The sequence below is a fragment of the Pezoporus wallicus genome, unplaced genomic scaffold (assembly GCF_028554395.1).
Source record: "Pezoporus wallicus isolate ANWC-B61680 ecotype Strahan unplaced genomic scaffold, APGP_CSIRO_Pwel_v1 contig_1181, whole genome shotgun sequence".
Taxonomy (NCBI): Eukaryota; Metazoa; Chordata; class Aves; order Psittaciformes; family Psittacidae; genus Pezoporus; species Pezoporus wallicus.
This window is the reverse complement of record NW_026641428.1, coordinates 5,431,808-5,445,250: the sequence shown is the minus strand read 5'-3', so window position 1 is coordinate 5,445,250 and position 13,443 is coordinate 5,431,808. Positions and strand designations below refer to the sequence as shown.

General features: G+C 40.5%; 1 protein-coding gene across 6 annotated transcripts in view; it reads right to left on the bottom strand.

Moving 5' to 3' along the window:
• Window positions 1-13,443, bottom strand: part of RAPGEF4 (Rap guanine nucleotide exchange factor 4) — a 150,469-nt gene that overhangs the window by 75,315 nt on the left and 61,711 nt on the right. For all 6 annotated transcript variants that reach the window (XM_057423637.1, XM_057423638.1, XM_057423640.1 and 3 more), the window contains 2 exons: window positions 7,562-7,634; window positions 3,847-3,911 (listed from right to left, as the gene is read on the bottom strand). In XM_057423637.1, coding sequence (XP_057279620.1) covers window positions 3,847-3,911; window positions 7,562-7,634 — 138 coding nt within the window. The remainder of the gene's footprint in view (window positions 1-3,846; window positions 3,912-7,561; window positions 7,635-13,443) is intronic.

Here is a 13,443-nt window from a genome sequence, read left to right as displayed (position 1 = left end):
GAGTAGAACGAGCTATTTCTTTACTCATTTCCTACTTGGGCACCAGTAGAGGATGTAAAAGCACAGGGAAGACAACTGTGGTTGTCAGTGTCCAGCTTGATAATAACCAAAATGTTGTTCCAGCAACTAAAAATGAGTGATTTTGAGAAAACCCACGCTGTTAAGCATCAACACAAGAATGTCCAAGCAGCCCAGGACCAAAGATGAACAGTGCAAGGATTCTTCAGATGCAATGCGCACAGCCTGTGTATATAAGCCTGCAGTTAAACTGTAATAAGCCTCTAGTGAGGCAGTTTCAACTGAAATTTTTCAATATGGTTGATTTTGTAGGGGGTCACAAATGGCACCCTTTATTGTCAGAACAAACTCCAGACGTCAAGCTCCTAGTTCAAAGGACGGAATTGCTAGTGTACCACTGGGGAAAGCTATTTGATATGTGCTATGTGTTTTCCCCCAGACTCAATGTCAGGGAGGTTTGATCCATTTCAATTTAAAAATCAGCCAGGAGCATACTCTCAGCATGGCAAATTCAGTGTAAACAGTCAAAAAGTGGCCAAATTGTAAGAACAGGATCTTGCAGTGGGAAGCACCATGCAACCCTGCTGCCAGCTCTGCTGGTAATAGATGGAAACAGAGCCACTACCTATTCTGCCTGCATGCTGGAACCTGACCTCCCCTGTGTTCCAAGTACTCTTCTGCATCTTTTTCAAAAATGTATTTGAAATTATTATTGATTTTGTCATTTTGGCTTTAGGGTTATATTTGTCTCACAGATCCAGCTATATCCAACTGTACCCCATGAGAATTATTGAAAACTAGAGCTAGAAAGACTGGTGTACAGATATTACACAGCCTAGTTAAAAAGACCAAAGCTGTGTTATTTTCCTTTATGTAAGACAGCTTTAAATTGACTTTGTTTCCATTCCCCCATATATAACTGAGGACAGTAGTATACTCTGTCTCAGTATTTTATGCTCAATTTAACTGCTATATTGCATTAAATGATGTGCAATAATGTAACCCTTAATGCAAATGAATTCGTGTTTGGTAAAAAAAGAGAAAAATCTCTTTGCTGCCTTCTCCAAACAGATTTTTTTTTTTAATATAGAATTTAATGAACTAGGAAAACCAAACATCCCCATATGGTAAGAAAATTTCAAGGCACGTAGTAAAAGAAAGGTCTTGTTACTCATCAAAAACTAATAGATGTGACAAAAGAAAAAAAAATAAGCTGAAGATGAAACTCAAATAATTAGCAAATATGGAAAATCATCTATTACAGAGCTTATAAAAGGCTTGGCAGAGGCTAAAAGAGGAAAACCACACATTTCATATTTCAAAGGTGGAATATATTGAATTTCTTTTGAAGTAAATTATTTATAGTTATGAATTTCCCTGGAAAATTAAAACAATGCCCTCTCTCCCGAAATAAATGCATCATTATGATCAGAATTATTGAAGACGTCTATCTTCTGTCTAAGACTGTAATATTTTTTTATCATATGAAAGATTTTGAGGAACTTTCTCTGAATCTCAGGAAATTCCTCACTCAGTCTTTTTGTGGACATCACAAAGTAGCCTGCAGGCTTCTCTGAGCTGTAGTTGCTACCAGTCCCACAGGCATCACTCTGGCAATTTAAAGTAGCCTAAAGACGTCTAGCAAACACTTCCCTTTCCCTGGATGAATGCCCTTCCCTGCTGCAGTAGCCATTTTGACAGTCATGTATCACCCTAAAATAAGCAAAATATATAAAAACTACAAACAGGGCTGTTTTCTGGTACCCTGATATTTTGTACTTTGAATAACTGGCAACTCCTTCCCTGGAGACATTCAAAACTTGCCTGCACACATTCCTGTGTAACCTTATCTAGGTGTTCCTGCTCCGGCAGGGGGATTGGACTAGATGATCTTTTGAGGTCCCTTCCAATCTCTAGCATACTGTGATACTGTGTGATACTGTGAATTTGGCCCTGCAATCCCAGCATATCCCTGATCATTCAAAACTAACTGCAAGGCATGAAGATCGACATGTTGTGTAAGCACTGTAACAGCTGTACAGTTTAAAATTGAGGGAATGAAGCTTGCATGCAGTAAACAAAATACTCAGGTATTTATCTCTCCTACATTTACCTTTCACTTAGCATAAGTAAAGAGATCCATGGCCATATGGCAAAACTGCAGAACTAGGATTCATTAAGTACTTCTATGCTGCGGAGGTTCTGCCACGTTTGTCATGGGACTGTCTGAGCTCCTCCAGGATGAGACAAGGTGAGAAGCATCTGTCACATATTTACCCTCCCAGCTTCCCTCCATAGAAATGTGTGGGAGGGAGAAGGATGGCTGGCTTTTGTATGTGTCTTGGAAAGGAAGTTAATATGGTTTACAAAGGACTTTATTCCTGTAAAAGTTAGTGGAGATTTTGAGCCTACCCCAGCCACGTTCTGTCTTCTACTCGCATGAACACTATTTTGCGCAGGAAGAGTCCTGTTGTTCTAGAAAAGCCCAGCTATTGGCAGCAGTATTCATCAACAAATTTTGCTCAGTTTCTAAAATAGTTTGTGCTTGAAAGTGTACACCACCGTTAGCTGAGCATCACTGCCCATTCCGGGGGGCATACCACCTTCTAGGAAAGATGGGTGTTTTTACCTTGTTATCTCTATCTGCTTCAGAAAATACAACAAAATATTTTAGTTTGGATTTTATGCCTGGTGCTCTCAGTCAGCAGTGAAGCAAGACCCCTGGCTTAACTCCAAGTGTAGCACTGAAATGCCAACAACTCAGAGAAGCACTGAGATGTAACTCACAACTAACTGTAAAATGCTTACAGCATGAAAGGTGCTATCTATCTAAGAATTATTACTTAGTGCATGGAAAAATGCTTATTTTCCTACAGGATAAGGCAGTGTCAGGAAATGGTATAGCATTAGTAAGATTCTAGAAAAAGGAACTGTTACATTTATACATTTAATAAAGGCTGAATGTGACAATTAAGAATGGTCAGTACCCTTAAGGAAGCAGGACAGACAGGGAGAGGTGGAAGTAGTTATTTTCGCATTAAGGAAACACACTAAAATATTCATTGTCTTTATCTGCTGTCAAGAGATGTTTTTGTGTAACAAAAATACCTTTAACCTTTTAAAGACATCACACAGGCATCCAATGTCCATCTCCTATGTCCAGAGAGAAGGCATCCAAGCAGGTGTTTATTACTCTAGCTTTTCTACTTCTGCCATAAAAAAATTCTAAAAATTCTAAAAATTATTAATCTATAGAGCAATGCCTGATAGTATTTCTTCCCACTATTATAATCACTTTAAACTGAGCATATTTTATATTCATGAGTGCTTTCACGTGGGTCCTCATCTGGTGAGACTGAAGGCACAGAACTATCTTACAAAGAAGAACTGGGATGTAAAGCTACCCTGTGAACACAGGAGAAAATTCACCCTAAGCAACAGGCCAGAACAATGCTTGTGCACCAGTTAAGACTTGGTTAAGCCTCAAAATAGGATTTAATTGTGAATGTTATGATCCATTGGTTAAGCACTGGTATTGTCACAGTGCTGCTTTTCTTCTTTACCCTCAGCACTTTCCGACAAAGACAGGACAATCAGATTATGACAGAAACTTCGTCAGCAGCACGCTTTCCAATAATGCTGATCCTGAACCAGTTGCTTTCTCCAGTTAAACAATACAATGTCTAAAGCATCCTTACAATTCATGTACTGTACTCACATGCATCAACCATATGCTTCGCATTTGCACCTGGTTCTTTTCAATTTCATGCTGTACTTTTGCATTTTTCATTACCAAATCTCCCTCCCCCAATCAAAGGTGTGATTTACCTTACTGCAATTTTTGGAAACCTGGCAAAGAGCACCGCTTGACATGCTGTCCTTATCTGGCATTCCTGAAAGAAGAATACAGAAAACAAATACATACTGTACATTCTTTCAGTAACAGTGGAGATATTTATCAATAAAAGATGGAATTGGGGGGCTCAGTACTTTGATAAGGCAAACATTAATCTATGGTTTTTTAAGAGCAAAACAGATTTGTTCAGACAAAGGTTTTCCCTTGTGAACACAAAAAAGACAAAAAGCTAATTTGTACAAATACTATAAACAGCTTACTAAACACAGCACTTTCTCACAACTTAATATTTGAAGTATGTTTACAGGACTTATTTGTATTTTTTCATTTAACATTATCTGTGATTTAGTACCTGGAAGCCAAACGTAATACTGAATTTGCACTACCTAGCACTGCTATGCTATGCTATGGTTTCACAAATAGAACACACTGAACACATAACATATGGGACTAAACTTGCAGATGCAATTGCTAACCACCTGATATTGCCCTGATTGGCACCTACATAATCCTCTGGAAACTAAATAAAAGTACTTTCATTTACAGAAGTGACAAGTTCTAAAGGCTGCCCTTGGATTCGTGTTTACAGCACTGTCCTACAGCCTAACAAGTTCTCCTGAGGCAGATGTACCCAAATCTATTTAGCTACATAACTAAGGTTAGACAGCAGTATGTTTACTGCAGGTTGCCTGCCCAAGCAAGCTGTGTAGCCCATCCTAACTGAAAATATAAGCCAGTTTGCTGCATTTAATTTACTAGCAAGACTAATGACTGTGTTCCATGGAATTCATGTAATACCTAGAACTAGCTAAATGCTACATGACATCATATAGTATGCTTTAATCAATAGGCCTGGCCCACAGTGAAGACTTTGTGTACAGCTCTATGTGCACTTGTACGCAGTGGAAACGCAGTTAGGCAAGTTCCAAAGTATTTCCTACTATATGCAGTGTTAATACAATTACCATTGAATCATAGAACATTTAGGGTTGGAAAGGACCTTAAGATCACCTAGTTCCAACCCCCCTGCCATGGGCAGGGACACCTCACACTAAATCATATCACCCAAGGCCTCGTCTAGCCTGGCCTTGAACACTGCCAGGGATGGAGCATTCACAGCCTCCCTGGGCAATCTATTCCAGTGCCTCAGCACCCTAACAGGAAAGAATTTCTTCCTTATATCCAATCTAAACTTCCCCCGTTTAAGTTTTAACCCGTTACCTCTTGTCCTATCACTACTGTCTCCAATGAAGAGTCCCTCCCCAGCATCCCTATAGCCCCCCTTCAGATGCTGGAAGGCTGCTATGAGGTCTCCATGCAGCCTTCTCTTCTCCAGGCTGAACAGCCCCAACTTTCTCAGCCTATCTTCATACGGGAGGTGCTCCAGTCCCCTGATCATCCTCGTGGCCCTCCTCTGGACTTGTTCCAACAGTTCCATGTCCTTTTTATGTTGAGGACACCAGAACTGCACACAATACTCCAGGTGAGATCTCACAAGAGCAGAGTAGAGGGGCAGGATCACCTCCTTCAACTTGCTGGTCACGCTCCTTTTGATGCAGCCCAGGATACAGTTGGCTTTCTGGGCTGCAGGCGCACACTGAAGCCAGCCCATGTTCATTTTCTCATCGACCAACACCCCCAAGCCCTTCTCCACAGGGCTGCTCTGAATCTCTTCTCTGCCCAACCTGTAGCTGTGCCTGGGATTGCTCTGACCGAGGTGTAGGACCTTGCACTTGTCATGGTTAAACTTCATGCGGTTGGCATCAGCCCACCTCACAAGCGTGTCAAGGTCCCTCTGGATGGCATTCCTTCCCTCCAGGGTATCAACCGAACCACACAGCTTGGTGTCATCGGCAGACTTGCTGAGGGTGCACTCAGTCCCACTGTCCATGTCAGCGACAAAGATGTTGAACAAGACCGGTCCCAACACCGATCCCTGAGGGACACCACTCGTTACTGGTCTCCAGCTGGACATTGAGCCATTGACCACAACTCTTTGTGTGCGGCCTTCCAGCCAGTTCTTTATCCACCGAGTGGTCCATCCATCAAATTGATGTCTCTCCAGTTTAGAGACAAGGATGTCGTGTGGGACAGTGTCAAACGCTTTGCACAAGTCCAGGTAGATGACATCAACTGCTCTACCCCTGTCCATCAGTTCTGTAGCCCCATCATAGAAGGCCACCAAATTGGTCAGGCAGGATTTCCCCTTAGTGAAGCCGTGCTGGCTGTCACCAAGCACCTTGTTGTTTTTCATGTGCCTTAGCATGCCTTCCAGGAGAATCTGCTCCAAGATTTTGCCAGGCACGGAGGTGAGACTGACTGGTCTGTAATTCCCTGGGTCATCCATTTTCCCCTTCTTGAAAATGGGGGTTATATTTCCCTTTTTCCAGTCGTCGGGAACTTCACCTGACTGCCATGATTTCTCAAATATGACAGACAGTGGCTTAGCAACTTCATTCACCAGCTCCTTCAGGACCTGCAGATGGATTTCATCAGGACCCACGGACTTGTGCACGTTCAGGTTCTTAAGATGGTCTCGAACCAGATCCTCTCCTACAGTGGGCACAAGGTCTTCATTCTCACAGTCCCTGCGTCTGCCTTCCAAGACTTGGGTGGTGTGGTCAGAGCCTTTGCCAGTGAAGACCAAGGCAAAGAAGTCATTCAGAACCTCAGCCTTCTCCAAATCCTGTGTAGCCAGTTCACCTGAGAGCTTCCTGAGGGGGCCTACGTTCTCCCTAGTCTGTTTTTTATTTGCTATGTACCCGTAGAATCCCTTCCTGTTATCCTTAATACCCCTAGCCAAGTTTAATTCTAACTGGGCCTTAGCTTTCCTAACCTGGTCCCTAGCTTCGCAGACAACATTCCTGTACTCTTCCCAGGTTGTCTGTCCTTGCTTCCACTTTTCATAAGCCTCTTTTTTCATCTGAATTTTCCTCAGCAGCTCCTTATCCATCCAAGGAGGTCTCCTGGCCCTCCTGCTGCACTTCCTTCTAGTTGGGATGCAACACTCCTGAGCTTGTAGCAGGTGATCCTTGAATATCAACCGACAGTCTTGGTCCCCTCTGCCCTCTAGGGCTGTATCCCATGGAACCTTACTAAGCAGGTTCCTGAAGAGGCCAAAGTCTGCTCTTTTGAAGTCCAGGGCAGTGAGCTTGCTGCATGCTCTTCTCACTGTCCTGAAGATCTCAAATTCAAGCATCTCATGATCGCTGCATCCAAGGCTGCCCTGGAGCGTCACATTTCCAACGAGCCCTTCCCTGTTGGTGAGCACAAGGTCAAGCATGGCACCTCTCCTTGTCAGCTCCTCTATTACTTGTAGAAGGAAGTTGTCTTCCACACAATTGAGGAACCTCCTGGATTGCTTGTGCCAGGCTGTACTGTCCTTCCAAGAGATGTCAGGGTGGTTGAAGTCATCCATGAGAACAAGGGCCTGTGAGTGTGAGGCTCTTCCTATCTGTCTATAGAGTGCTTCATCCGCAGGTTCTCCTTGATCAGGCGGTCCGTAACAGATCCCCACAGTAATGTCTCCCACAGATATCTTCCCTTTAACCCTAACCCACAAACTCTCTGTTAACTGCTCACCTGCCCCTGAATTGAATTTAACCTTTAAATTCCAACAGCCAAAACCAGAGGACTCCCCTCTTTTCCCTTTTCTCTAACATCTGATGTCTATTTTCTCATACTTACTGTCATTGTTAGAGCCAGTTTCCATAACACCATAAGGAGGAGTGAGAAGTCCAGACATATACTGTCGGTATTTCTGAAAGACAATGATCGCACATAAAGTCAAGTACAGATGTATAAAGCCATTCAATGGATTATGTGGTATTTACATTTGTGTGTCTGCTGCCTTGTGCTTCACATGCTCACATGTAATATGAGGCAGTCAGACATGTCTTTCCTCTTAATATTACAAAGTCCATTTTTTTGACTGGTGCACACTGCCTTTATTTTATCAAAGTTGTGCTAAAACAGTTCCCTCCTTCATCTTCCCCAACGCATGACTTTGAGGGTTCTACAAAATCAATACTGTACTCAGTTGTGTGACTTCCCATAAGGGCTATTTTATAGCTTATTTGAAATTACACTGCTCAGCTGAACTCAAGCTAGAAAGCTACTTTATTGCAGGGATGGAGACAAGGTTGTTAACTAAGGATTCATCAGCATCATGTATCACTACAATTTTGGGGTCAGATTTGAAATAGACAGGATTTAGTGCAAAAAACTCTAAATGTTTAATTTCAACACCACAGTAAGTTTGCTCTTTGGAAACTACAAGTTTATGAAACACACAAATCTAGCACTTCATGTTATGTACACACACACAAACTGTATTAGCAGATGAAACTTTGTAACTGTAAAAATAATGTCTCTTGTACCACTGTAAACTACATAATGGTAACTGATGTCAGTAACTGGTATTTTTCTTCAGCGAATGCTGGTGACATGATTGATAAAGTTCAAAGCTCTGTCTAGGGCTTAAGAAATTCAATTCACAGAAGCTAAAAAAAATAATACCAAAGGAAAAAAAATGTCCTTTTATCAAATACAAATCATTCAATAAATGATTTGTATTTGATAAAACAAAAAATTTTTGTTTCCAATCATACTATATTACTGTCATTCTTAAGGGTAAACAATTACAATTCCCTTTTGGAACTGTGAGAAAACAAGTTTGTGCAACAGGGATGTTGATGATCAGTGTAAATAAAATGTGTCATGCAGCCCTTAGGATGTGCAGTGAGCCGAACGTGAGCAACTAACCAGCTGAAATGCATGTAGGTTTCAACTAAGCACACAGAATAACTGAGACAGAAAATTTCCCTCATAGTGCAATTTTAATTTAGAAGTTTTATTCTTTGCTCTATGGAGCTGTTTGGATGCATTCACTTTTAAAATGCTGTCTGCCAGATTTTAACAATGCTTGAATTATCCTTTTAACATTGATTTGTCTTGGAAGTGGATATGCAAATATCACTAATTCTCCCACTAAAGACAACGTATTGCATTATGTATAATAACAAAAGCTACAAAGCTTACATTAATCTTAATAATCCAATCCTATTTTTAGACAAGCTATTACATCCTAAAGCTTATCTTACCCATAATCCAGCTGAAAACTCAAAAGAGCAAAACTATGTTATGTCCCTGGCCAGTCACAAAGAATAAATGTTACTTCATTTGAGGATAAAACTCTCCTATTTTCTTTCCCAAACCATTCACTTTCCATACACTGCTCCAGTCCTATGCCTCGAACTCAGTGAGAGGAAGAATGTGAAAGATTATTATTTTCTTAGTTCAACTAGTAAATCACACACATAAACCAAGGGGAAAACTCATTTTGTTTGGCCAAATGAAAAAGGGAAAGCATGTCACAAGGGGTTGTTTTATTCAAACAGTAGATAAGCATTTTCCTCTACCTTCTACTAAATTTGGTCTTGAAATGTGATTTAGAAATGGCAAATTGAAATGTTTCATCTGAGATATGATAAAATCAAATCTTATAGGTTGTTTTTTTTTTCTTTTGTTCTTCCTCACCATTCAGGTTATATTCGTGTCTTTGTTCTGTTTTTCCCTAAATAGCATTTTCCCAGAAATACATTATTAGTCCGCATTTAATCCACCTTGATAAGGAACTTGAATTGCAGGAAGACAGTCATTTTCTCTTTTATTTCCTATAGCACGTCCACAGCCATCATACACTGCATGCCAGTTTCCCTTCTGCTTAATTATCTACTATTTTTCCTGATTATTATTCTCATGAAACAAAACATAGAACACCTTATAATTTTCAAAAGATTTGGGGGCTTAGCTTAACTAAAATACCTACAGGTGGAATAAGCCATTACTGCTATAACACTTTAAAGGAGGCACCTAAACCCATTCAGCCCCACCTCATGCTCAGGATGCCAAAGCCCACCAGGAGCAAAAGCACAGACTGCCCAGGACTTCAACTCTGTCATTTTCCATATAGAAGGGTCCCACTTCATGCCATGGGATGAGTCTACTTACAAGTCTGATAGAGCAAGCCTTGTGAGCAGTGTTGCCTATGAAGGAGTTCAGGCAGCATTACCAGAAGAGGTACTAATCCAAGATATGCCCTCAGAAAGCTCAATTGTTCAGACTCCTCCAGGGGACCTCTGCAGAAATGAAACTAACTTGTATATCTGGGTATCTGGAGAGAAGGCTGATATGACTGCCTACACATGGTCTCCCATGAAGGTACCTCGGTAGGGTGTGGGCTGACACAGAAGCTATAATTCATGCCTAAAATTGTGTCAGCTCATTAGCTAAATTAAATGTCAAGGGACACTTATTTGTCAAGCAATCAGGCGAACACTATTTGCTGGGAACCCTAACTATGTGAAGAAACACCTAAGTAACTGCATAAAAATTTACAGTATCAGATGGTGTAATGAAGTTCCAGGCATTAGATCTCTGGAAGCTGAGATAATGAGGAAAACACAATCCTGACTGTGAGACCTATCTTGTTACTGCAACGTCTGTAAATGAAAAGATAACGCAGAAAGTTAAATTGTACTCCTAGGTGGCATTTAAAATCATCCTGAAGATTAACAGACTAAATATTTACAAAAGGCTTTCAAAAATGTATTCTACTGATGGTATGAAGTATAGAAAAGCTTTCTTTATAAAAGACAGCAATAGTTATCAAATCGTCATAAGCTTGTTTGTTGCCAGATGTGTTCAAGTTCTGTAAATCCAACGTGACAGCAGGTTTTAAAACTATACTCAGTGACCTATTCACTTTGTCCCCAGATTTCTACCAATTTTTCAACTCTATCATGCAACAGCTAAAAGATCAGATACTTCCTGCAGTATTTTTCCTTCCATTTCTTGATCACCTCATATCCACGCAGTGGTGAAAATTAACACGACCTTTTCAGCCACTATTATAGCCTAAAGTACAGAAGAGTGCTGACAAAGAACAGTTGGTGATGGGAGAAAATCAGATGCTTGCCTTAGTGGGGAGGTACTGTGGGAGAATTTTCATATCAACAGTTTTTAAGGTATTCATTGCCAAGCTTTTCAGTGTGTTCTTTCACATGCTTTTATTTAGACTCTATTTGCAGTTACCTGGAGTTAAGTCTCGAAGGTTTTCATGACTACAAAAGATTTTCTTCCACTCCATGAACATAATTTGGTACATTTTTATATGATAATGTTTAGAAAGGCAGTTACTATAATTCTGTTGCAAACTATCTCTAAATTCCATGCAAATTTTTCTAGTGTATATACGGTATAAAAAATACATCTTTGTAGTTAGTCCCTTCTCTTCTACTGCAAGTATTGAAGAGCTAATACCCGTTTAAAGGGAAATAAGGAGAAAAAAAAAAAAAAAGAGATTTAAACAATACAAACACTCCAAAACAAGCCAGGTAGATGTGAATAAAACAAATGGGCATTTGCTCTCCATGAGCATAGCTATGACATGTCCATGTCCATAGCTAAACCACAGCATTCTAATGGGAAAGACTGATGAAGGGAAGACCTCCTTTGCTACCTCTCCTTGGTACAGCTTTGAACACAGGTTCCACAACACATACTCCTCTATGCCCCCAAGCACAGCAGCTCTCCAGTCACCAAAGAGTATCTGATGGGCTGTGAAATAAGGACCCAGGTAATGATGGTCTGTAGCACTAGGGAGTCAAGTCAGGCTTCTGATGCTTCCCCATGCCAAGGTGAACCCACATGTGGCCAAATACTAGGAAGTGAGTGTCTTGTAACATTGGGCGAGGTTTTGTAGACCGCAACAGATGCCTGAATATATCACCTCTTCCTCCTCTTTCTCGCCCACTCACAATCTCAGTCCACAGTGTCACTTCTGACCAGATGCACTTCTGCTGCCTACTGTTCTGCCTACCACTGACAACTGAGAAGGTGACAAGGAAGAGCTTTACTTGCAAACTTGGGAGTAACACAAAGTAATTCATTTCAGTTGTAAAAATCCTAGACCAAACATCAAGGTGCCCTTTCCACAAATGTTTCTCAAAACCTTACGTAACTATTACATGCTGTTATTTTGACTGTTACCCCAGTTCTGCAAACCTCTTGTACTAGTTGTCCATACTGCTGCAATGGTGTCTCTTGGGGAATAGATGCTGTAGCTTGGCAATGCGGGCCAGCTTCTCTATTCTCGTTTGACAATAAATAATTGATTACTGATGCTCTCAGTACAACTCTCTTCTTCCTCTAAGTTTGCTGCACCAGTCATTCCATTTTGGCAAGGAACCATCTTCCTTGTGAGCATTACTCAGAAGGGTGCATCACTCCCACAGTGCATTGTATCTTCTTTTTTTCCCCAGAACAAAAAGGAGAGATGCAAAAGAGCGCCTGAAAATGTGAAAGAAGTCCCCTTTCCACTCACCAAACCAAGCAGAGATTGCTGTCTCGGAGCCTAGATCTTTGCCTTTAGATCTGATGGTCCAAATATTGCTCTTCACTGAACTGACAGGCAAAGTCCTAGATCATCTGCCTGTTATGTGTCAGTGTTTTCCAACAAAAAGTGCCTAATGTCCTTACAGAATTTCACAAGAACAGTAACTGAAAATCATATTCATAGTTGTTTATTACTCAAATCTTGTTACAAAGGGGAAAACAAATGACAACACTGTTGCCCAATAGTATGTGCTGAGATCCACAAGAAGACTCTGGCATAATTCTGATTTCAGATACTGCCACCTTAGTACGTTTATAAATTAGTAACTGTATTTCTTCTAATCAAGCTCAATCAGAAAATCTCCATACGTTTCAGGTCAATGCCAATTAACTGGATATCACAAAAAGAACATGACCAACGGCTGTTTAACATCACATAGTAAATCATTGCTTGAAGCTGGTCCTTCACTCTAGAACACCAAGTATCTGGCATATTACTAAATACTTGCCTTTGTCATTCACAAAATACATATATTCACTGCCACTCACAGCATAGGTAAGAGAACAGAATTGAGGTATTTCTAAAGGAAAGGATAAAGACAAATTAGGGGAAAATAATTCTACAATAGTGAAAACATATCTTTATATATTGTGGAAAAGCAGAAAATAAACCATGTGAAGATCTCACCACAACTTACTGAACAGAAACTGTTTTGTATACGTCAGTCTATCAAGTCATTGCAATGAAATAGGCAAGGCCTGAAATAGCAGAAGTGAAGTACCATTTAGACATATTTAGATAAAATAAATACAGGAAATGTCTGTACTGAATTTGCTGAATCCTGATCCCAGAATCAGTACAGTTTATATAATAGCAGATGAATCTGCATTTTTTCAATTTACCATCTTCTGCATGTGCCTGCATAGCTCTAATCAACTATGCTTTAGATTTTATTTGATCTTTGTTTTGGAGGCATATAGTTTTCTGTCACATTCCCACTTAAATCTATTTATCATGCTTGAAAGGCTCTGTATGCAGAACTTGCTTGATCACAGAATCCTCTTGATATTTAGTCGAAAAGAAAAATGCACCCAGCTCCCTGAAATCATGCCAAATAGCAGACTTGGCTACCAGATAGAAACCCAAGGATAAGACTGCACTGCAAAAATCA